Below are 21,894 nucleotides of genomic sequence, written 5' to 3' on the forward strand. Positions count from 1 at the left end.
TCGCATAACTAAGACCTAAATATCTACGCCAGGAAGATGCATCTCTGGAAGGCTTTTATTCTTACCCTTGCTCACCTCGCCCTGAGCCGTATGTATCCCAACAAACACCTACATTGGCCCCCACCCTACTAACCACACCTTCCCTCAAAATAGAAGCAGCAGCTTGTCCAGCAGGAGGATGTGGTAGTGCCCCGGCTTGCGTTCTCACCGAGACATGCACAACAGCAACCTTTGTCTCACCCTCCACAACGACTATCACAACCTGTGTCCCAACACCCACTTGCGCGGGAGTCTACTGTAAGAATGAGAGACCACATCCAATCACAACGTTGAACGTACCTCTAATTAATACTAGCATCCTGTGAGTTCGGCACCCCGAACAACCAATGCTGCTCGGGCTACTGCGCTGCCAACAAATGCCGATCGACAGATGATGGGTGGCCGTCTTGTAGCGAGGACAATGGGCCTTGCGTTGTCGACGAACACTGCTGTTATGGGAATACCTGCACCAATGGGATTTGTAGCCGGACTTGATGATTCAGAATCGCCGATGCCGACAGCAAGTATACTCGGAATCAGTTAATGGCTTCCAATGTTATATTGAATTAAGGCTCGACGGTTTATTTTAGGCCGCATGAGTTTGAATGCCTAACCTATGAGTCAAGCGTAATATATCCATGTATTTGTGTAGGCAAGAACAACGTATGTACTCACAAGGCCGACACCTCGGCCCGCTCAGTAAACGTCTTCATAGCAGTTCGCCGCAACTCCGGCCCAATACTAATCCTTGCATACCCTTTAGGGAACAGAGTCAGGAACCCCAGCCTTTCTGCCGCCTGAACAACAAATAACCACCCCAACCCATGCCGTAGCCTCATCTACCGATCGCAGCACGCCAGTCGCGTCTATATCTTCCAGATTATACCTTACAGCACCTATAGCGATTACCTGCGTAATGATATCTGCCAACTCGGAGACATCACCGTGTCCATTTTGCATGCCGACGGTCAGTGGCTTGGTAGGGTTCATAGCGCGAACGGCGATTGCGGCTATCGCGGTCAGATCTTGGGGTTTTGTTAGGGCGTTATCGTCGGCGCCGATCACGGCGGCGATCCCATAGGACCCTGTTGCGATCGCGGGGGGTGTTGGTAGTGAGGCAATCATGGAGGCTGTTGGGATGAGGCTGTTAGGATGAGGCTGCGGAAGTTTGGCGATGTCGTTCTGGGATGGGTTAATTTTGGGTTAATTTGGGGTGCAGAATTGGACTATTGAGATTTGTAGATTTATTCCAAATTCATAGAGTTCTTAATCCGATTATCAACTTCAAAGTTTGATAATGTCCTGAGCCATTGAATACGAGGTAGAAATGATGACGAAGAGGATTATCGGAGCCGACAGTTCTGCACGGATCTACGCAGATCGAGCAAGGCAAACAATGGGCAATGGTTATTATTTCCCCTTGTCTCAGACTAGACAGTTGGAGAATAAGCCGGATGGCGCAAGGGATCCACGGTATTCCCCTCTCCGGCTTATGAAGAATTACACTTGCCCAGCTTGAGTAGACCATGCAGGTCATTTGTGTACACTGCTTACACTGCTTATACTGAACTCGCGATGTAACTGTAACTTGATCTTATTCGGGTTTGCCACTGTCATTTAATTTGGGTTGATTGGGATCGACTCGAATTGACCAGTCCAGCACCCAACATGGGGGCGAAGCTGCAAAGGAACAGAAAGAGTAAAAGGATAAGGAATAAAAAAGGAATAAAAAATAAGAAGGGCGTAATACGGAGTACAATATACACCCCGGAGCCTAGTGGCTTGCTCTCCATTGCTCCATTGGGATGCATAAATGGACCTTCCATGCAGCTGTGAAACTCGAGATCCAATAAGGAAGAGGAACTCAAGGTGGCATTCACTCTATAGCCTGGGGGATGGCCATGGAGACGACCACTCTATGGTGATTTGCAACGTTCGGGCCCGGGTCATCTCATAGTCGAATGCAAGAAAGGCTAAAAGTACCCCGTAGCCAGAATAGGAGCCCGATAACATGTGGTACGAGGAATTGGCCCCGTTTCTCGTTAGCCTATCGAAAGGAGTAAGAGTCCGTAGCAAGCCCACTAGTCCGATGTAGGGCGAAACACTGAATGGTAACACACTTGAACTGGGACCTTTCGGGTTGGCTATCCGTGCCTGGGTGCATATGAACGAGGGGCAAACCAAGTTGTGGCATTCCTGAGGTATCTCGGGGAAATGATGAGTACCCCCGGGTGATTTTTGGAGAAAGAATGGAATGTTTTTCTCCCAGGGTTTTGGTTTCAGCTGTGCTCTGTTGAATCAACCCTCGCCGTTAGAGCAGACATGCTGTCAGAGTTCTTTAACAAAACGTAGTTACGAACCTTTAATCTATATTGAAGTCAAATGAGACCCGACCGCACCCGCATCGGTAAACAAGACTGGACTCGGGAAGCCCCGTGATGGAGCATCGCTTTTTTTCTCCTCACGGTAATTGTATTGTAATAGTAAATGGCTAGATTGTGAGTAGTCGGCTGCGCTTGGTACGATTGGGTATACAGGTGTAGGCCAAGTCTACGGAGTAGTTGAGTGTATATTGTAGTTGACTATATATAAGTTGTAGGATATAAGTAGGTACTTATGTAGTTGTGGGTTTCGGAGAACAAAGGGGAAAGAAGGAAAAAGGAAGAAAAGAAGTTTACAAGTTGGACTTGGAGTCAGAACAAAGGCCGATACAGTATCAAACAGAGTGGACTGGAGGAAATAGAGCATTAGGAGTACGGAGTAAGATATGTTCAATTCTTAAATACTATACATACTAGCATAAGCACATTTGCACATTCGTACTTCGTACTTCCTTATAGGAGAATACTCCGTACATGGACAATTAATTAAAGAAAAAGAAAAAGGAAAATCGGGAAAATCCCCTGTAATTTTACAAGGAATCGCCGTCAGCTCTCCCCACTCTCTCTCCGACGCTTCGCCTTGCTCTTGGCCTTTCTGCCCTTCTCCTCATCTTTCTTCTTCTTCACTTCTCTGTCTATACCATTTGCATCTTACATTCTGCATTGATTCCTCTTATTCCATATTTTCAACGCCGATCTTATGGCGTATGGTTTTACCTCATTCCCTCGTGCAGTTGGCCGCCTGACCTGCAGCTCTCACGCTGCCATCCGACCCTGCTCACAATCTCGAATCCCTCTCCCTTCCTCCCTACCCTGACCTCTCCTCCACTCCCATAATGTCGACCAGTCTGAATATTCCCCCGACCGGGCTGTCTCTCCACCTCGGAGATGAGTCCGGTGATCCTTCTGTCAAGCCAAATCAGATCATGCGATTGAATTTGGTGCAGAGCACCCTCGATGATCTGATCCAGAGCCTACGGAAGGATCAACCGGCTCGAGTCCGGCTGGGAAAACACCCGTCACTTCACTACGGAGGCAAATCTCAAATGTTCCATGCCTACCCCGAAACGCACCGATCCGAGATCTACCACAGCTCATCCGATAAAGAGACACTGTACTTCACCGGGGTGTTGAGCCATAGCCTCGAGGTGGAAAAGGCTAAAAATGCCACTGCGGCCACCGATCAGGCGCTGGCAGATTTGGAGGAAAAATTGAATGCCCATGAGCGGGGAAAGGAGTCGAAGAAGACTCACATCATCTCACACCCTGATGAGTTGAAGGCTCTTCGGGGCAGCAAGTCAGGCTACAAAGGTCCCACCACCAAAATTGAGCTCGAGAAAGATCGTTTCCTCAAGACTGCTGCCAATCGTTCCCTCACTGCTAGTCCTATCTTGGGTGCTCCCAAGTCTCCTTCTTTTGCAATGACTCCAACATCGGCTCCAATGATGGAGAATAAAGACCATGCGAGGCTTGAAGCCCTCAAGGTTCCCTTCATTCACCTTCTCGCTGTCCGTGCCGTCTCGGCCAAGTTCCTTGCCCGCCAAACCCGCACCACCGTCGACGATTGCACCGCCCTCGGCGAGAAATTCGGAGTTCTGAACCGAATCAACCCCGAGAAATATGATCTCAAGGACAAAGTTTACAAGGATCTTGATGTGTTCGGTTTCAATTACACCGAGGAGGACCGGAAAGAGGCCATTGAGAATTCTATCTCTGCCTTCGATCGCATGCGCATCTCTCGGTCCGACAAACTTTGGCAAACACTTCTTCCAAAGGCTGAACGAGGCAAGGGTAAGTGCCTTTCGCGTTTGAACCTTCGTACTGGTCCACCCCAGAAACCTGCCGCACCATCCGCCAAAGCCAATGGGGAAGATTCGGGCAAGGACAATGAGACCGACCGCGCTACAAAAGGATCCGCGCCTGCTCCCAAGACTGCTTCGGCCTCACAAAAGGCCCGCGACAAGGACCCGACCAAGCGGTCTACCAAACCCAAGAATACCAACAGTACCCTCACCGGACGGGTTACGAAGAAGACTGGTGGGAAGGCCCCAGTCAAAGTGGACAGCAAGATCAAGTCCGCAGAATTCGTACACAGTTCGGACGAAGATGATGATACCGACATGCAAGATATTTCCCCTGCCCCCGCCCCCGCTCCCGCGCCTGCACCCAAGCAGCAACCGAAGGAACACAAGCGGACTCCATCCAATTCGAAGCCCCCAGTACCGAAAATCAAGGCACCGGCCAAGGCTCGCACCACCGATACTCCCTCAGTCTCATCTAGTCCTGCTCCTGCTTCCAAGAATAAACCCGAGACATCGAAACCTAAGCTTGAACCATCCAAACCGGCCACCAAGGTTACAGGTTCCAAGCGTCCTCCCTCTCGGCCCTCGACTTCACCGCAGAAGCCGTCTCCACTCGGCTCCTCCCCTCCTTCCAACGTGTCCGACTCTACCAGTAGCAACCGCAGCCGAGCGGACAGCCAGAACCAATCCTCCGGTTCATCTTCATCTTCGCCTCTCATCACCCAGCTGGCCAAACCCAAAGTGGGCCGTGCAGCCCCTGCCGCAGCCAAACCTGCCAGAGCTACTCCACAGACCAACGGCATCGCGAAGGCTACCTCCACTACCACAAACCCATTGAAGCGCAAGGCCGAATCTGATCAATTGTCCGCGCCCCAGGCGGGACGTCCTACTGGAAACTTGGAAGCTAAGCGTCGCCGAGCGGTGAGCTCCTCCAGCGGTGGCAGCACAGGTAGTGCATCTCCACCAATGAGCTATGAAATTCTGAGACAGCAGCTGCGGGAGAAATCTCAGAAATTCAAGAACTTTTACACAAAGTACCGCAACCTACATGACTCCCTTGCAGCGCTCCCCAATCCACCTCAGGTCGACCTCGACAAGCTGCAAAAGCAGCACATTCATCTACAGCGCATGAAGAAGGAAATCTGGGACGAAGATCGGCAGCTTCGTGATGGCCTTCATTCGTAATTTAATTTCGTTATTCTCTTCTATCCCATCTGCATGACCAGTTCGCCCTCGGAAGGGTGCCAAATGAACCGACAGCACGGCGTTTGTATGTTTATCTCTCATATTTCTCATCGTTACCATAGCAATTCATATTATTATGACCCATTTTCCTTCCATGTTCTAGCACTTTGCTTTCGGATAGCTAGGCCACCAATCAGCACAAACAATTAGTCGAAAGCCATATTGACCTCTGAAACCAATGAGACCTCACAATAGACAAAATATCAATACCTCAGTCTCACCTCATTTTGTAGTCAACAAGCACTGGAACCAGCTTCCGGCCGATCTTCACTTTACCCCAGATCGACCAAAACGCCATCTGCAATCTGCTAGTCCCAACGAGGTATTGTGGGCCCTGTTCCATTGAGCGGTGTAGCACGTGGCAGTGTCACGGGATTACCTAGTGAATCAGATGCACGTGATTGTAAGAGTAGACGTCATTTGGTCGCTCAATGAACTATTCCCAGTTGGGTTTAGTCTCGAGGCCATTCGAACTTGCTGGCTCGGAGCATCAGACATAGCAATTGATACATACACGGTCAATTATCTCTTCTATGTTGGAAAGTGCCGGCAAATAATTACAAACAAACATACTCAAGCGCTTATTCTAAGCTCGTTTGACAATGACTCCGCCGGCCCGAGGACGAGGGACTAGCCAGCGCAGCCCAACCGTCTTGGTAGGATTGACTATCAAATCAACCGTACAACCAAGCTCAACTAACACATATTTTTAATACAGGTCACAGATTCAAGAGACCAGCAACAGCCCCAGATACCGCGACGACGCCGCTCGCCCGCAACCCGGTTCATCACCGTCGACAACGTCCTCCAATACGCCTCTGACGTCCCTTCAATGCAGCAGCGCGGCCCACCACCAATCTCACGGGCACGCCGTCTTGCCTCCGCATCTGGAGGCTTGATAACCAGCTCAGGCAGCAGCGCAGTAGCAGGATCCGGCGGCACGATGGGCCGACTCGCTGCGCAACCGCGACTCCCGCCTCGAACAACGAAAGTCAGTGAAAAGCTGGTTCTTCTGCCTGACACCGGCGAACTGGAGGAGGGCGAAATTGAAGAAGACGATGACTCCGATGGTGCCGACCTCGTGGACGAGGAGCTTGTCGCGCGTCTAGCCAAGGAGAAAAATATCGACCCGGAAAGGATCAGACGCCAATTGCTTGTGTCGAAGCGACTTGGGGGTGATTTCGGCATTGATAATGATTTTGCACCCCTGCTGGATGAGGAAGAAGTCATGAAGAAACGCCGTATTGCTCCTGAGCGCGCGAAGAGTTATGCGGAGCGGTTGCCAAAGGCGCGCCGGACGGAAAAGCTTGCGCGTGTTACGGCGTACTGTACAGCCCAGGCGTATAAGATGGGGTCGCTTGCTACTTTTGTTAAGGAGCAGCATGGTGGACGGACAAAGCTCTATGATGATTGTCTCTACACCGCGTATCACCTCCCTCTTTTGCCGGGCCATGAGGGGTATCGTCTGCGGAGTAGCCCTGTGCTGAAATACCCCGGTGGAAAATCCTTGTTGGATGAGGAGATTGAACGGAATGAACTTCGTGATCATCATGATGAATATATGCTTGAGACGGAGGAGCATTCGGTTGGTGGACACAATCGTCCAGAGGATGAGCACCATTATGAAGCGCCGCCACAGCCTGAGGGTCATGATTCCCAGGAGGGAAATCATGCGGAATTCTTGAATGGTGACAGTGAAGAAATTCGTGGCCACCTCCTTGATGACCATGAACAAGCTACCAGCTCCGGCTCTAGTGTCGATGGGTTGCAGCATATCTCGCCACTCCCGCAACCAGACAGCAACCAAGGGACTGGGCAATCTTCGCCTGAACCTGCACTTCGCCGCCGAAGACACAGCACGGATGATACCCACACTTTTATTCGAGACCGTCCTTCTCTGCCAGCCCCTACATCCTCCTCGTCCTCAACACCGCAAGCCCCAGCTCGGACGTTATACAATGTGGCTGAAATGTTCGTTTTCAGTTACGGCGTTGTCGTCTTCTGGAACTTCACCGAGCGACAAGAGAAAGACCTGCTGGCCGATCTGGCATTTGCAACATCATCTGCAACTGGTATCCCTATCCCTCTAGCGACGATGCCTCTTGATGAGGAGGACTTTGAGACAGAGGAGTTCCATTTCGAGTATTCGACTGAGATCTCGCGCCCGCGAGTCTATAACGATATGATTACTCTTCGCAGTGGCGACCACATGATCAAGCTCGCTATTAGCCATGGTATTGCACAGAGCACTAAACTCTGCTTCTTCGAGGAAGTCATGGCCCGACAGATGGCGGATGCTAAAGACGTTCCCACACGTCTTGCAGTTTCAGGCCAACTGGGCATGAAGCGCGAAGAAGTCTTCCGGATCTTGGGTCGATTGTTCAAGAGTCGTGTCGAGGTCAACCTTTGTAAGTTCCTAACCCCCTTTATGGGTCGTCTTGCAAGCTATGCTGCAGATAAGAGACTTTGTTCCCTACTAACATTCTCCACTAGCTTCTAATATGCTCGACGTCCCCAACTTCTTCTGGGAGAGCGAGCCAACCCTTTACCCGCTCTACCTCGCCGTGCGCGAGTATTTGGAGATCAAACCACGCATCCAGGTCCTCAACGAGAGATGTCGCGTATTCCTCGATCTTGCAGAAATCTTGTCCGACTCGATTGCCGACAACCGCACTTCCCGTATGTCTAACCTTCTCTTTTCGCTCCCCAGCCTCCCAACTAACCTCACTCTAGACCAAACCTGGATTATCATTGTCCTCATCGTCATTTCAATCATTGTTACAACCTCCGAGGTCTTCCTCCGCTTCGCTCTTCTCAATTCAAGCCAAGGGTCTGCCCGTTCACCTGCTAATATCTTAGCCCGTGTCATGGGCCGATCTGTCGCCCCTTCTCCATCCCCGGAGTGGTACCCATACTCTGCCGCCAATGCACCTCCAGGCTGCATCTGTCCCTCTCTCGGACCTCCAGGCGCTGGATCGGATATGGGCGTCAGCGGAATGATAGGATATTGATTCATTTGGCTTTCTAAAATGTGGATGTTATGGCGCACTTGGTGTTGCGGAAGGGGTCGCTGGACAAAATTTCTCTTCGATTGCATATTACCCCAAAACTGACAGATTCTTAATACATGTTTCCTTTTTGAATTTGTTCCTCTGCCTACCATTTTAGCAACACTACACTCCACATTCTCGGTCTTCATATACTACTCTAACTGCCCAGGCATGTAGCTAATATTGCCCCGTCATATGACGCTAGGTGCTCTTTCTAAGCCACTTTGGAGTTTGGATCGAGTAAAGGCGTGTCATATCCGTGGACATCCGAGGTCGTCCAAGCTACTCATTGAGCCTAGCCGCAGCGTTGTAGATCCTTGCTTAACTCAGGCCCGATTTGCATCAAGGTGGGTATGACTGTTACAAGCTCTATAGCTGGAGTACATTGAGTCTTGGCAATTCATTTATTAACCAGTGAGACGACGTGGAAAGAACGGTGTGTAGATGCAACGTAGGGCGGAGGGGGGCTGCTGCCAGCACATTATGTGTCGTACAGACTCATCGGCGCGGTCTAGGCTGTATTGATTCACTGTGGAGCGTTGGCTGCATACAGTCCTTGTACGCATTTGGCTTAGTTAGTTCATCCATGTCTTGTAGATATTTACTCAACTCCTAGAACAAATCTTGGAATAGGAAAGAGATTAAGGTACTTGATCTCGCTGAAAGTATAGTTATATAGAGATGGTAATAACATGCCCGGCAATGTGTTTTTTTTGTCTAAGACTATATATATATCCTTTTCTTCCCACGAGGTTATTATTCAGGAGATGTCTCGATCCACGCCAGTTACGATTGGTCCTATCAACCTAGTTTTAGACCTTGGAGGGGTACTATTCCATCCAAAATTTGGTCAAGTAAAGCTAGTCACTCACACATCCTCTATCCTTGACAAAGGTGATCTCTACATCGACATGGATGGCCTATGAGTGCGGGAAGCTATCATTGGCTTTAATGAATAAGAAGGCACGAGGATTGTCATTTCAAGCAAGAGCATGCTCCCACAAACCAGCCTGCAGAAATGCGTTGACATTTGTTCGACCAGCCTCATCGAGGGTTTTTGGGGCCTCGCACTTGATGTCCTCCCAGTCTCTGAGATAACGATCAATAACATGTCCCATCCCCGAAGCATTTAGAATCTCAGAAAGTCGGTAATGGCAGTCTAAGAGAGCTGCCTTAGGCAGGGCTACGTCCTGCGCATCATCGGCTTGCGTCAAGTGGATGGTGCTACTTGTGGGCAGTGCTGAAATATCCCATTTGGGAAAGCGCGGGAAAGTCTTGACCTCGTACACATTCTCTTGGTTTTAATGCCGCATTTGTATGTCAGTGAGATCAGACCGTAATACATACGATATGCCATTGGCTACTTACAGTTGGCTTTAATGCGATGGTAAATCTCCCAAACTCGACATGGATGTTCGCGCGTAGGGTCATCCCATTTGAGGTATCATTGATTGTTTCAGTACCGATTCCTTCTTGGACTTGTCTGACAAGGGGAAAGCAGCGGTATAAAACCTCCCATTGCTGGCAGGTTCCACTTGGTGCATCCTATCATTTCATTTGTATATAATCATTTATTCACTGCAGGTATAATACCTCGGCGCTTTCCCATGATGCATAGCAAAACGGAATGATATGCGCGCCTTCGGTCCGTCCGAAATAGGGTTCCTCTGGGCGGTTAAGCTCCTCCCAGTATTCAATGTCTAGTTCGCCAGTGATCACGCAATGATTATCATCGCGTTTGAGACAGAGTTCCTTGAACTGTGACGTTCGCTTTTCTGGTTGGGTAAGCGTGGCTGCTACAGCCTCAACATGCGCCTCGCGTTTTGCGTGCGGGGAGGGGCTGACTGATGGTGGCTTTGAACGTGCTCTCACTAATCCCGAGGATTGATTAGTGCTCGATGTTACTCTAGACAAGTATTTCCTAGACTCACTCGGTGTAGCAGGACCTGTAAGCAAATTGCTAAAGATATCATAAAGTTCGTTGTCGGATTTTGAACCTATGATGTCCCTAGCCAGACATTCACGCCCACCTTCAGGTAGCCAGGTAATAAATGCATTTAGGGACACGGGGAGGAAATTTGCGTGTTGCTGATGCTGCTGAGGTTTGTATTGAGAAATCCGTGCCTGCGCTTTTGCTGCTAGAGTCGACCAATCGTCCGCCAACTCAGTGGACATTGTGGATAAGCCTCGCTGGTCTAGCCGTGATGCGCTCGGACCAGGGTCCCGATGCCGTGCCAATCGTATCGTCGGAGTTTGGATGGTAACGTCGATCTTTTTCTTTTTGGGGCCATTGTGGTATGGATGCGGAAGAAATTGATTGGCTGAGAAAAAAGTAACGGGTGAACTATCAATAGAATGTTCAAATATTTTGTGGGGTGACTATGTACATAAGTCACGCGGTGGCACGGCCCCATCGAGCGAACTAGGGCTTAGGGCTAAATTTCACCAGGACTAACCCCATATAGTTAGCATATCAAGATTCTCATCTACAACATAGGTACATAATTCATTACGGGCTGTAAGCCTAATCAGGGCATAAATCCAAAGTTATAATGCCGATGAGAGAGCAATGGACTACATGAGTTTACAGAGTATTTTCCACAAGAACAAGAAAAGAACAATGTAGAAAACGAATCCAAAATCCCCGTTAAGACGGACAGAGCCGAACAATGCTAATTTGAAACAGAGACATTAGATATCAGTACAAGAGGACCGAGATTTTAAAACGAAACCCAGGCCCGGTTTCTCTCACTCCCCTAACATTCATTTTTTATCGTATATCCTTCAAGATTTCTTTTCAAGCGGTTTTGCATTTAACCAGTAACCTTGAAGATAGACTCGGCGAGTCTCTTGACGTTTCCGGTGGTGATACCAGCGACGGAGATACGGCCGTCCTTGGTAGCGTAGACAGAGTGCTAGGGGAGTCGTTAGCGATCAGACTAGAGAAAGTATGCGGGTATAAATCTTACCTCCTTAGCAAGGGTGTCCATCTGCTCGGGCTTCAAGCCAGTGTAGGCGAACATGCCGATCTGGAATATCATGTTAGTCATTTGGATCATACTTAGGAAATCGAGTTGTGAGATCTCACCTGGCTGGTGATGTGGGACCAGTCGTGCTTGCTGCCGAGCTTCTCAAGGTTGGTGCGGAGAAGAGCGCGCATCTCAATGATGCGGCTAGCCATGCCCTCGACCTCACCGAGCCACTGCTTGTTAAGAGCAGGGTCATTCATAATGGTGGAGGCGACACGGGCGCCGTGGACGGGAGGGTTGGAGTAGAAGGGACGAATGAGGATCTTGATCTGCGAATCGACACGCTTCTTCTCCTCGGCGTTCTCGCAAACGAGGGAGAAAGCACCGACACGCTCGCCGTACAGACCCATGTTCTTGGCGAAACTCTGGCAAAGAGCGATGTTGTGGCCCTCCTTGACGAAGTGGCGGGGAGCAAAGGCATCCTTGTCGGCGTTGCCGCTGGCAAAGCCCTGGTAGGCCATGTCGAAGAAGGCGAAGTGACCCTTCTGCTTCATGACATCGCTGATCTGACGCCACTGCGCCTCGGTAGGGTCGACACCGGTGGGGTTGTGAGCGCAAGCGTGGAGCAGAATGATGCTGCCCTCGGGGGCGGCCTTGATATCGGCAATCAGACCCTCGAAGTCGAGGCCAATGGTGTCCTTGTTGTAGTAGCTGTACTGGGCGACCTCGAGACCGGAGTCGGAGAAGACAGCCTTGTGGTTAGCCCAGCTGGGGTTGGGGATGTAGATCTTCTTCGCGCCGGGGTAGAACCGCTGGAGGAAAGCACCGCCAATGCGCAGGGCACCGGTGCCGGAGATAGTCTGAGTGATGACGAGGCGGTTGTCCTTGATGGCGGAGGAGTCAGCGCCGTAGGCGAGCTCCGCGGCGGCCGTAGTGAAACTGGGAACACCGGTGATGCCAGCGTACTCCTTGTCCATACGGTCTGCGACGACCTTGTCCTCAGCGGCACGGACAGAGGGCAGGACGTAAGGCTTGCCCTTGTCGTCACCTAAAACAGCGGAATGACTCGTCAGCAATCCATTACGCGACACGATTATTCGGGACGAGGCTTACGGTAGGCACCCACACCGAGGTTGATCTTCTCCTTGAAGGAGTCGGCCTTGAAAGCTTCGGTGATACCGAGAATGGCGTCCTATTAACCGAGCTACGTTAGAATTGGCCTTTCAAACCACGATTACGGTGGTTGCAAGCACAAAGCTTACAGGAGGACCCTGGGGAACATTGGCCCAGGCCGATGCGTTTCTAGCTCCGATCAAGACGGTGCGCAAGTTGACCCCACGGGGGGCAGCCGACCGGCTGGCGACTCTGAAAGTGGAAAGCATAATGGCAGAGTAGACGAAGAAAATCGAAAGGGCAAGACCTGGACCTCCTGGATTTGGGATTGGAAGGAGGAAGGGAAGGATCGGGAGAGCGAAGGAATATAAAGGACCGGAGACGTAGTCCCGATGTTTTTGCCCTGACTCATGTGATGGCGGTATCGGGTACCTGCGAGTTGGTATGCATCTCCGCCTGGGTGGAGGTACCAGGTACAACCAATCGGAATTTGCAGCAATCCTCCGGCTAAATATTTGTTGTTCTCTATGATTTAGTTGCTAGAGATGAGGGAATTGTAATGATATCTAGGGTTTAGGATATGATTCATTGGCTGGATTCATTCGTGCGCTCCTTATATATATCCATTCGCGCATGTATAGCAACATCAGCCCATTTCTACAGTTGTCGGCAAGTCGAATCTCCGGTGAACTGATCTGTCTGGATCTACACCGTTTTTCCCCTCACAGTTGGAGAAGGAATTCTCCATTTTTCCTCGTGTCTGACATTCCGACCACCTTGATTATTTTCTAAGGTTGTATAGGGACAACTGGGTTAAATACCTGTATGTCAATCCCATATGTACGAAGTCGGATACATAAGATTGAACTTGGTGACATCCGTCTTCTCCCTACAGCAACGTTGCCTGATCGTCTAACTGATCAGGCCTAAATATAACTATCTAAATATATCTGCGGATCTACGGAGCTTCGGAAGGACTTTTGGGCTAGACTTTGGATATCGTAAATTGGTATTTGGCTATTGGGAAGAAAGAAAAAGCATCAGCCCAGGCGAACCCCAGCCTGGCGATTCTTGCGCGCAGCAGTGCCCACAGCAGTGTTCATGCCAGTGTTCTGGCTGCTGTCCAGCGTGCTCATAGACTCGCGCTTCTTCTCTTCGTCGATCTTCTTGAGGCGCTTCTCGGTCTTCATCTTTCCACTGCCCTTGCCGTGGAACTGGTGACTAAGTTGCTTGAATGCTTCCTTCTGGTTCATGTTGCGACCGAACTCATCCACATACCGCAGTTGCACGTCGGGCTTGTATTCGCGGTTGAATACCTCGGCGATATGACGTGCTTCCTGCTGGTCACGATGCTTGTTCTCCCAGCGCGCGTGCTCCTCGCGCTCGCGGGCTGACATGCGATCAAGCTTACCAGAGGTACGGTCCCGCTCACGCTGCTGTCGGGCGCGTCGCTCGATTTCGGACTCGCGGTTCGACTTGTCGGCCAAGAAACGCTGGCGATCACGCATGAGAGCGTTTTGGCTGGTGCTGTCGTTGTCTTTGACGAGACCGCGCGATTTCAACATTGATAGAGTAGCAGCAAGACCATGGTCTAGAGTTGATTCCTCTTCTAGGCCGGTGCCGGTAAGTTGTGGTGGCTGGGCCGGAGATACTTCATCGCGCTCGATGCGCGCAGCAAGTTCCTCTTCGTCTTCGATATCGCCGTAACGGTCCATATCGATCTCGACGCCCTCACCTTCGGGCTCCGCGTTGGAACTTTCGCGCTCTTTGGCCGCGGTTGTAGCGTGTTTTTCTTCTTGCTCCAGAAGTGTAGGCTTGTGTAGATTTGCCACAAATTCTGAGGTTTCGTCGATAACAAGGCCAGGCCCCTCGCCCTCGTTATCCGAATTTTCAATATCCATCGGGGTCTGAGTCTCCTCTTCTCGAAGCTGCTTAGCAAGCTCCTCAGGGCTGATCTTCTTGCGCTTCTTGAATGCTGCTCGTCGTTGCAACGCAAGAGAGGCTTGAAGGTCATCGTCATCCACGAAAGAAACATCTTCGTTTATGGCCTTGCGGGGAGCAGAGACTGGGACTCCACCCTTCGAATCAATATCCATAGCTGAATATCCTTGTGTATCGGTCGAATCCGCAACCGGAGCAACGTCATCCTCGTCCATCAAAGTCCTCTGTTTTGTAGCTTTGGCCTTCTTCTTCTTAGGCTTCTTAATTTTGACTTCGCTGATGTCCATGTAATCGGATGATGGCACTTCCGGTTCAAAGTCGAGGCTGATAATGTTCTTCCGCAACTGGTTGGAAACTTCCTGTCGCTTTGCTTCGCGTTCTTCGGTTGAGCCTTGGGCGTCGAGTGTAAATCTCTTTCGCTTTTTGCCATCGATCTCCTCGTCGTATTGTGAAAGGAGACCCTGGTTCTCCGCCGTGGGATCGTAGACAGGCTTTTTCTTCTTAAGCTCCAGCCTCTCTTCGGTTCTTTCCTTCTCGACCAAATCGAGGTTTTGGAGCTCATCGTCCTCTTCCTCATCATCCACCGCTGCGTCCTTAAGCGTCAGGATGTGATCTTCACCACCATCGAAAGCACCCGCAGAGTGTCCGACCTTGATACCAGCCAAATCCGCTGCAGTGTACTCGGCTTCTGCAAGGCGCTCCCGCTCTTCGAGTTCCTCGGCAAGTCTCTGGGCGCGTTCTTTCTCGATTTTCTTTTGGCGCTTTTTGGATTGTGACAGCCAGGCTTTGGTATCGAGTTCGTCGCCATTCGCCTCGCCTAGTGTCGATCCTTGGAGTTGTATATTGCGTTGGGCAATGTCACGCGCCCGCTTGATGGCGGCATTCTTCTCATCTCGTTTCCGTTTCGCTTCGGTGGTGTCCTGGATCTTCTTCCAATTTTCATAACTTTTCGCCTGTCGCGACTCGAGAGTGCTGGCTGGGTCTTCTTCCTCGCCGGACTCGCTGTCGTCGTCTTCTCTGAATTCTGGGCCGGCACCAGGAACTGGGAGTGGCTTGAGGCCAAGAGCCACTCGAATCTTGTTGTTTTGCTCGATGGATAGAGCGTCCGCCATTTTGACGGTGTGTGAAGGAGGGATGGAAAGGTACTAATGGCTATCAGCGCAACGCCGTTTGGATTCCTGATAACCGCAATCGGATCACGTGATGTGGTCACATTGCACTATCCCTATCTAGGCTAGCGCCATAAAATCTTACCGGCCCCACTTGGGGACATAAATAAGAGCCTTTCCGCTTTTCCCTTCCTCTTTTTCTTCTTTACCAAAACCGGATCTGTGCCTAGATTTCCTGTCCATGGACTCCAGTCTGACTGGTTTCTGTGTGGTGGTTGAGAGCTGGGCATTTCGACGAGCTTGGAGCCATCATTTTTGTGGATGGCCTTTACGGTTTCCGGTCGACAGATCTCAGAATAATTGTCTGCGCCTTGTGACGCGGGTCTTGAGCTCCCACTGGTGAGCTCGGCTTGATAGCTTGGTGTCGGACGGCGTCATATTTCATATCTCTTTGCCGATTGGCCGTTGGCCGCTGAGGTTAGGGAATAACCATGACTTGCCAACATCTCTTATATAGAACTCGTAATTCCACTATAAAGCTCCTAGATTCAAAGGAGGTCCCCTTTTTGCGCGACTAGGGTATCTAGGAAACGTGCTACAATTATGTCGACTATGTCCGCATGTGATGTATCACCGTGTGTCGCATGCTCAACGCGATGGATACGGTAACGTCGGAAACCTGGTCGTCGAGGTCATGATCGTCATTGCCTATCTAAATGCCAAACGAGCAAATGTATAATGTGTAACCATTTACAACAGCTTCAAGTGTCCCGTCACCCCGTCCACCACGCTCCTGGGTCCCAAGATTCCCAGCACGGTCTTGCTGCCACTTGCAATTTGAGTGCGCCCAGCATCCTGAATAACGCGCGCGCAAAGTCCAAGGCTAATAGCCTGAGCCTGCATCACTAGCAGCTCATCCTCGGACTTAACCTGCAATGCGATCTTGGCCTGGCCACCGCGCTCCCATTTTCTGAGGATAGGCGACTCAGGTGCGTATTCGAGGAAGTATTTGTAGCAAGCAAGGGTAGCGTGGCCGCATTGAGCGGCGATTTTGCCTAGAAGGAAGAGATTGTAAGCGCTTGCAACACAAATGTGAGGAATAATTGAAACGTTGCGCGAAGAACACATACCTTTGGTCATGCCTAGGTCCATGCGAACGACGAGCACCAGCTTCACCTCCTCGCTGTTGTCCTTGAAGCTCGACAGTTCTTCGCCGTTGCCCTCATCTTCCTCGTCGGTCTCTCCTTCTTCAGAGTCTGATTCGTCCTCCTCGTCGGAGGAATGGCTGTGGACCTTCACATCGTAGCTGTTTGGCCACCCTTCCTTTTCTTTGAAGAGGCTGATTGAGGAGCCTTGGCCGATGAAATATCCGGTCACGCCTGCAATGATGGCTGTTGCAATCACATAGGCGGCCGTCGTGGGGGGTATGCGATCTAGCGGTACTGGTGCGGCCATTTTGAGTTGGTTAGTTGGTGGTTGGAGATCTCGGCCTGGCGAAATGAAATTTGAGGGAAGCTCGACCGCCCTAGACTTCACGTTTTGTTCCACTGCGCCCACCTTGGGCTCATTTTTCTTCGTTAGTTTGATAGATTTCAGATGAAACACATTATTAGAGACTGGATGTCTTTATATTCTATATAAGATGTATCAATATTCTCAATTGTGTGACTTCGTTGCGCCGGTTCTGGCTTTGGCTTTCTACTTCCTCGCCTCACCCTAAGGCTCGCAAGGTTCTAGCGATGGCGACTCACCGTCACCATCCCTCCATAGAGGGGGCTTTAGACTTCTCAATGCCCTTATCATTAACATCACAACAGCACAAGTCGGCAAGGAACCTAGTGATCAGGCTTATACGGCATTATGGCTCCGAGAAGACCGTTCGGAAGGGCTATCGGCCTGCGTCACTTATCCAGGCTGCTCTCGAGCACGTTAAATCGCCGGATACCTTTGTGACTTTCTTCCTCTCGTATATCCATAAGGACCTGCTTGATGATGAAGGACATGCCTTCGATTCTGATATTACTCACGCCTTGGAATTCTTCGAAGGATTTTCTTCATGGGAGCCAGAACAAATAAACAAGCTTCACGAGAGCCTAGAAATGTTTGCTGAGTATATCGTTGAAAATTTTCTCCTTCCCCGTTCGTTAATCTCTTATATATATAATGGTCCTCTAGTAAGTATATGCTCATTCGCAATTGCAGTTAGAGTATCATCAGTCAAGACATCACAGCCAACGCCCATATCGTTATCATCGCTACAGAACTCAACACAGATCGGAACGTGGCAGCAGACTTGTCTTCTACGCGACCGCCACCGCTGTGTAGTGTCTCGCAAATTCGATAGAGCAGCAGCCAGAAAGCGTTTCGAGGAGAATGCGGAATTTTGTGCTGATGATGACGGGAACCTATTGAAGGATGAGTCTAGCGATCAATTTCAATACTTGGAGGTTGCCCAAATTTTCCCTTATTGTCTGACGACGGTAGCTTCTGGTGAAACCGATTTGGTATGTCTGATTATTAGGATTGGTATTTTGACGGTGCTGATATGCCTAGAGCGATTCAAAGAAAAGTGCTCTTCGGATCTTGGACATATTCGATCCCGGAATAATCCATCTTATTGACGGTCCTATGAACGCCCTCACTCTAACGCTAGACTACCACCGGCTATTCGGCGAATTCAAGATCTATTTCGAACATACTGGCATACAACATCAGTACAGGATTGACTCTACAGAACGCAGTCCTTTCTTACGTGATCCCTTGTTTCCCGTCACCCGATCGCTTACCCTAAGTCTCCATCACACGGTAGATCCGCCATCCCCCCGGCTTCTCAATGTCCACCGCGCCATTGCACTTATTATGAAACTTAGCGGCGTCAGCGAATATATCGAGCAGGTTCTTCGTGATATGGAGGAACTGGATGTCAGAGAAGATGGATCGACACATTTGGGATATCTTACAGGCCTGCGACTTGACGGGTGGTTAGATACCTAGAAATTGGTACAATGGCATTAGCATGTCGAAGAATTTATGCACTTCGTATCTCTGAATGTTTATTCAAATTACAAGCGAATACATGCCTGAAATTACTTTGTCACATTCGTAGGAAATACACACGCAATTGCGGGAAGAATCTAAAGTCAATGGAAGGGTGTAGTGGTTGAGGATTCTTGTTCGCTATTATTTTATCGGTTTCGGGACGTACTGTGTAATGGGATATACTGTTTAAATAATGTTTTGGATACAGAGGCAAAGCAAGGTTGGCATCAAACAGTTACCAATATATTCGGTGAATCTGTTACAATCTCCTACTAGATAATTAGCTAGGATACGTTGATTAAAAAGGTAGCTAGAAAAAGGCCTAAGATCGAAGAGGCTCCATTCCCGACAGATGACTGCCCAACAAAGAACACAAACCAACCCAAGCAGTATATTGGACACGTCACAATACACTACCACTGATTATATACAACCCAAAACACCAACAGGGACCAAAAGAGGTTATTTAGTTTGCGCTACCAGCGGGGGCTGCAGCACGAGGGGCGTTTCCAGTAGGACCCGCGCGACGGCTCCTAATTCCGGTGTTAGACTGATATCAAATGACAAGCACAAATCAATTCCAACTTACATCATGGTGCGGCTGAAGAAACTGATACCAATCATGAACAGCCAGCTGGGAACAGCACCGAGACCCCAGATAACGTAGCCCATGGGGATGTTGAGCTGGTACTTAGCGACCCAGCCGTCAACAGGGTGGAGAGCACCCTCGTAGAGGGGGGCCTTCTCGTAGGTCTTCTTGGAGTGGATCTCGTAGATGGTCTCGGGGGTGACGGTGGTGGCGTTCAGGTAAATGTTGTGGAGAGGAGTCGGGGCACGCTCCTCGCCAACAGATGGCTCCTTGGGGACCTGGTAGTACTGGACGGAGGGAGCGCTGGCGGACCAGGCGGCACACAGAACCTGGTTGGCCTCACAGTCCAAGTATCCGAGGTGGGGTGAGGTAGGATCGGCGGAGAACAACAGGACGGATTCCTAGGAATTGAGAACAAGATGTTAGAGTTTTGTGACGGGCGAAAGACGCGTCGGGGGCAAAATATCAACTCACCTTGAATGCCTTATCGGCAGTTCCGCAGCGACCGAAGCAGGTCTTATTACCACCAGTGGTGTAGATCAGCCAATCCTCCGCCTGGGGTCCCGGGGTAAGGACGGACTTCCAATTGTCCAGGGACAGGTGGGTGACACTCTTCTCGGTAACCTTCGCGGCCAGCTTCTCGATCACCGGGGAATCAACGGGGGCTGCTGTCGGCACGTAGGACTTGACCTGGTTGAACCACCCCTGCAAGCGGTCTGCGAGGGGAACCTGCTCCTGGGCCATGGCCAGGGCAGGGAGGAGGGTGACGAGCGACGTGAAACGCATCTTGAGGGCTGAGGCGTGGAACAGATTAGTGACACAGTTTCGGGAATGATGGATCAAGTTTAATACAAGGTTAAACTAGTGATATCAGAATACATACCAATGACTGAAAGGCGGATAGAGATGACACAGTCAGAGACAAGAGGAAGAATGGTGTTCAGAGGGAGATGGCTAGTTGGGACGACAGCTGGCCTGAGCGCTGGCCAACCACAACGCTTGAATTCACTCCCGCGCCTCCTTTCTCTGCACCAATGGCGCCATCCCTTAGTGCAGATAATGTTCTAGATTGATTCCAGATGCCTTCTAAATGCCTTCTGACTATCATTTCTTTTATTGCAATCGATTAGGTCTTTTTTCCAATCTTCTCGGTCCATGTGGATTCTGTCGTGCATAAAGTTCCCGACCCCACAACTTTAGGATGTATACTAGAAGATCGTTTTGTTTCTATTGGGTCTCTTGGAGGCTGGAAACTACATGTGACTAGAAAACACTGGTGCTTCAAGTTGCATATCGTTCAACCCGGTCGAATAGAAGGTCTATAATGCATGTATCCGATTGGTCTTGCGAATGGAACACTTTGTAAGTATGAAATCAATGTTGTAAAAACATACAATCTCTTTATGCCTTGAATACGAATCCATATCTACGCAATCATTTGCCCCTATCGATATCCACTCTTTCTCTATAGGAACATGTAGAATCAAAATACTCTCGATTTCCGTTGGTGGACTAAATGTATCCCGGATTAGAATACAATACTCCAATACAATGACCTCCAGATTGTATGCACCAAACTGCATGATTGATCTTTGGTGTCACTATAACAGCCGCACTAAACTCAATCTTGCATCCGTAGGGGTTAAGACTCTTGTTGAGCTGGAGGAACCATTTAGTTGTACCATTGAAACAACCCCAATTCCATAGTAATCAATGTAAATTGTGGTCAGATTATATAGAGCTACAATGTTAATACAACCGAGTGGTGATATTGAAGAAGACTATCACACTTGGCCAGAGTTTGAAAGAAATCGAGAATGATATGATCCAGTTGGCTCGATGGGAGTGGGATGTTTTGGTAGTCTTGTTAGATCTTTTTTAGAGATCTTCCCTAGACGACAGAAAAAGGCAAGAAGGCTTAATTTGTGAAGTGAACTTTTTTATGTATAACTTCTGATATTGGGATGTACTGGTGGTTAAAGACCGCAGGTGTATGTAAACTGATTTCAAGTCATCTGGGGCTTGCAGCTAGCATGAACTGAATCTTCCTTTGTTTAGGAGTTTGTAATCAGATTATTTCACAGGCCCAGGGGTCTCGAGCCAACTAGAAGACCGGAAATGATGATGACATCACTATCCCGTCCACATCGGACTCGTGGATACATACTGTAATGAGAATCAAATGCTTGGATCCTCACCCTGAAGATAGCAATGACATAGCTGTTATAGACTCACTCTATACAACAAATGTTTGTCGAGAATTTCATTGTCAGTTGAATTGAGCTCTGGGCTTATGAGTCAGACCCCACAGGTAAGGTCCGATGTCGGTTCTGAGGCATTGAAGTAAACTGCATCACACATACTGTTTCAATCACAGATTTCGGTGAAGCGAGGAATTGGAAGTGATAGACAATTGAGTCATAGTGCAATATATCGTACATACCAGGTCGTAGACCATGTTAGGCTGTCTGATCCTATCATACTCCTCCAAAATGTACTTCCCCCACCTCTCCACAATCAAAATTTTCTTTTTTGCCGCCCGAGAGCGAGGGGGGTGCCCCCCATTACGCAGATTCACCGCCCACCACTTCGGCGCTATGAATTTATGACTCTTCAT

General features: G+C 49.6%; 11 protein-coding genes across 11 annotated transcripts; 4 read left to right on the top strand and 7 right to left on the bottom strand.

The window, feature by feature from the left end:
* Window positions 1-36: 36 nt before the first annotated feature.
* Window positions 37-534, top strand: LCP9604111_7728 (uncharacterized protein; the record flags this gene model as incomplete). Its single annotated transcript, XM_039075792.1, has 3 exons — window positions 37-88; window positions 154-297; window positions 356-534. The coding sequence occupies 3 exons, from the start codon at window positions 37-39 to the stop codon at window positions 532-534; spliced, it is 375 nt and encodes a 124-aa protein (XP_038926343.1).
* A 264-nt stretch (window positions 535-798) lies between these two features.
* On the bottom strand, window positions 799-1,164 carry LCP9604111_7729 (uncharacterized protein; the record flags this gene model as incomplete). The annotated part of the gene is made up of 1 exon (XM_039075793.1): window positions 799-1,164. The coding sequence occupies one exon, from the start codon at window positions 1,162-1,164 to the stop codon at window positions 799-801; it is 366 nt and encodes a 121-aa protein (XP_038926344.1).
* Window positions 1,165-1,920: 756 nt separating this feature from the next.
* LCP9604111_7730 (uncharacterized protein) lies at window positions 1,921-2,233 on the bottom strand (the record flags this gene model as incomplete). The annotated part of the gene is made up of 2 exons (XM_039075795.1): window positions 1,921-2,086; window positions 2,160-2,233. The coding sequence occupies 2 exons, from the start codon at window positions 2,231-2,233 to the stop codon at window positions 1,921-1,923; spliced, it is 240 nt and encodes a 79-aa protein (XP_038926345.1).
* Window positions 2,234-3,256: 1,023 nt separating this feature from the next.
* On the top strand, window positions 3,257-5,407 carry LCP9604111_7731 (uncharacterized protein; the record flags this gene model as incomplete). Its single annotated transcript, XM_039075796.1, has 1 exon — window positions 3,257-5,407. One exon carries the CDS (start codon window positions 3,257-3,259, stop codon window positions 5,405-5,407), a length of 2,151 nt encoding a protein of 716 aa, XP_038926346.1.
* Window positions 5,408-6,069: 662 nt separating this feature from the next.
* On the top strand, window positions 6,070-8,478 carry LCP9604111_7732 (RMD1 family protein; the record flags this gene model as incomplete). Its single annotated transcript, XM_039075797.1, has 4 exons — window positions 6,070-6,123; window positions 6,186-7,875; window positions 7,961-8,146; window positions 8,201-8,478. The coding sequence occupies 4 exons, from the start codon at window positions 6,070-6,072 to the stop codon at window positions 8,476-8,478; spliced, it is 2,208 nt and encodes a 735-aa protein (XP_038926347.1).
* Window positions 8,479-9,497: 1,019 nt separating this feature from the next.
* LCP9604111_7733 (HNH endonuclease signature motif containing protein) lies at window positions 9,498-10,692 on the bottom strand (the record flags this gene model as incomplete). Its single annotated transcript, XM_039075798.1, has 4 exons — window positions 9,498-9,809; window positions 9,886-10,062; window positions 10,111-10,388; window positions 10,449-10,692. 4 exons carry the CDS (start codon window positions 10,690-10,692, stop codon window positions 9,498-9,500), a joined length of 1,011 nt encoding a protein of 336 aa, XP_038926348.1.
* Window positions 10,693-11,330: 638 nt separating this feature from the next.
* LCP9604111_7734 (uncharacterized protein) lies at window positions 11,331-12,868 on the bottom strand (the record flags this gene model as incomplete). The annotated part of the gene is made up of 5 exons (XM_039075799.1): window positions 11,331-11,432; window positions 11,487-11,546; window positions 11,606-12,534; window positions 12,600-12,678; window positions 12,749-12,868. The coding sequence occupies 5 exons, from the start codon at window positions 12,866-12,868 to the stop codon at window positions 11,331-11,333; spliced, it is 1,290 nt and encodes a 429-aa protein (XP_038926349.1).
* A 771-nt stretch (window positions 12,869-13,639) lies between these two features.
* LCP9604111_7735 (U4/U6-U5 snRNP complex subunit SNU66) lies at window positions 13,640-15,652 on the bottom strand (the record flags this gene model as incomplete). The annotated part of the gene is made up of 1 exon (XM_039075800.1): window positions 13,640-15,652. The coding sequence occupies one exon, from the start codon at window positions 15,650-15,652 to the stop codon at window positions 13,640-13,642; it is 2,013 nt and encodes a 670-aa protein (XP_038926350.1).
* Window positions 15,653-16,399: 747 nt separating this feature from the next.
* LCP9604111_7736 (aminoacyl-tRNA hydrolase PTH2) lies at window positions 16,400-17,104 on the bottom strand (the record flags this gene model as incomplete). Its single annotated transcript, XM_039075801.1, has 2 exons — window positions 16,400-16,704; window positions 16,780-17,104. The coding sequence occupies 2 exons, from the start codon at window positions 17,102-17,104 to the stop codon at window positions 16,400-16,402; spliced, it is 630 nt and encodes a 209-aa protein (XP_038926351.1).
* Window positions 17,105-17,439: 335 nt separating this feature from the next.
* LCP9604111_7737 (uncharacterized protein) lies at window positions 17,440-18,643 on the top strand (the record flags this gene model as incomplete). The annotated part of the gene is made up of 3 exons (XM_039075802.1): window positions 17,440-17,788; window positions 17,852-18,153; window positions 18,203-18,643. The coding sequence occupies 3 exons, from the start codon at window positions 17,440-17,442 to the stop codon at window positions 18,641-18,643; spliced, it is 1,092 nt and encodes a 363-aa protein (XP_038926352.1).
* A 511-nt stretch (window positions 18,644-19,154) lies between these two features.
* LCP9604111_7738 (uncharacterized protein) lies at window positions 19,155-20,321 on the bottom strand (the record flags this gene model as incomplete). The annotated part of the gene is made up of 5 exons (XM_039075803.1): window positions 19,155-19,221; window positions 19,278-19,678; window positions 19,752-20,071; window positions 20,161-20,231; window positions 20,287-20,321. 5 exons carry the CDS (start codon window positions 20,319-20,321, stop codon window positions 19,155-19,157), a joined length of 894 nt encoding a protein of 297 aa, XP_038926353.1.
* Between the last annotated feature and the right edge of the window lie 1,573 nt (window positions 20,322-21,894).

This window comes from Penicillium roqueforti (assembly GCF_015533775.1).
Source record: "Penicillium roqueforti strain LCP96 04111 chromosome Unknown scaffold_25, whole genome shotgun sequence".
Lineage (NCBI taxonomy): Eukaryota > Fungi > Ascomycota > Eurotiomycetes > Eurotiales > Aspergillaceae > Penicillium > Penicillium roqueforti.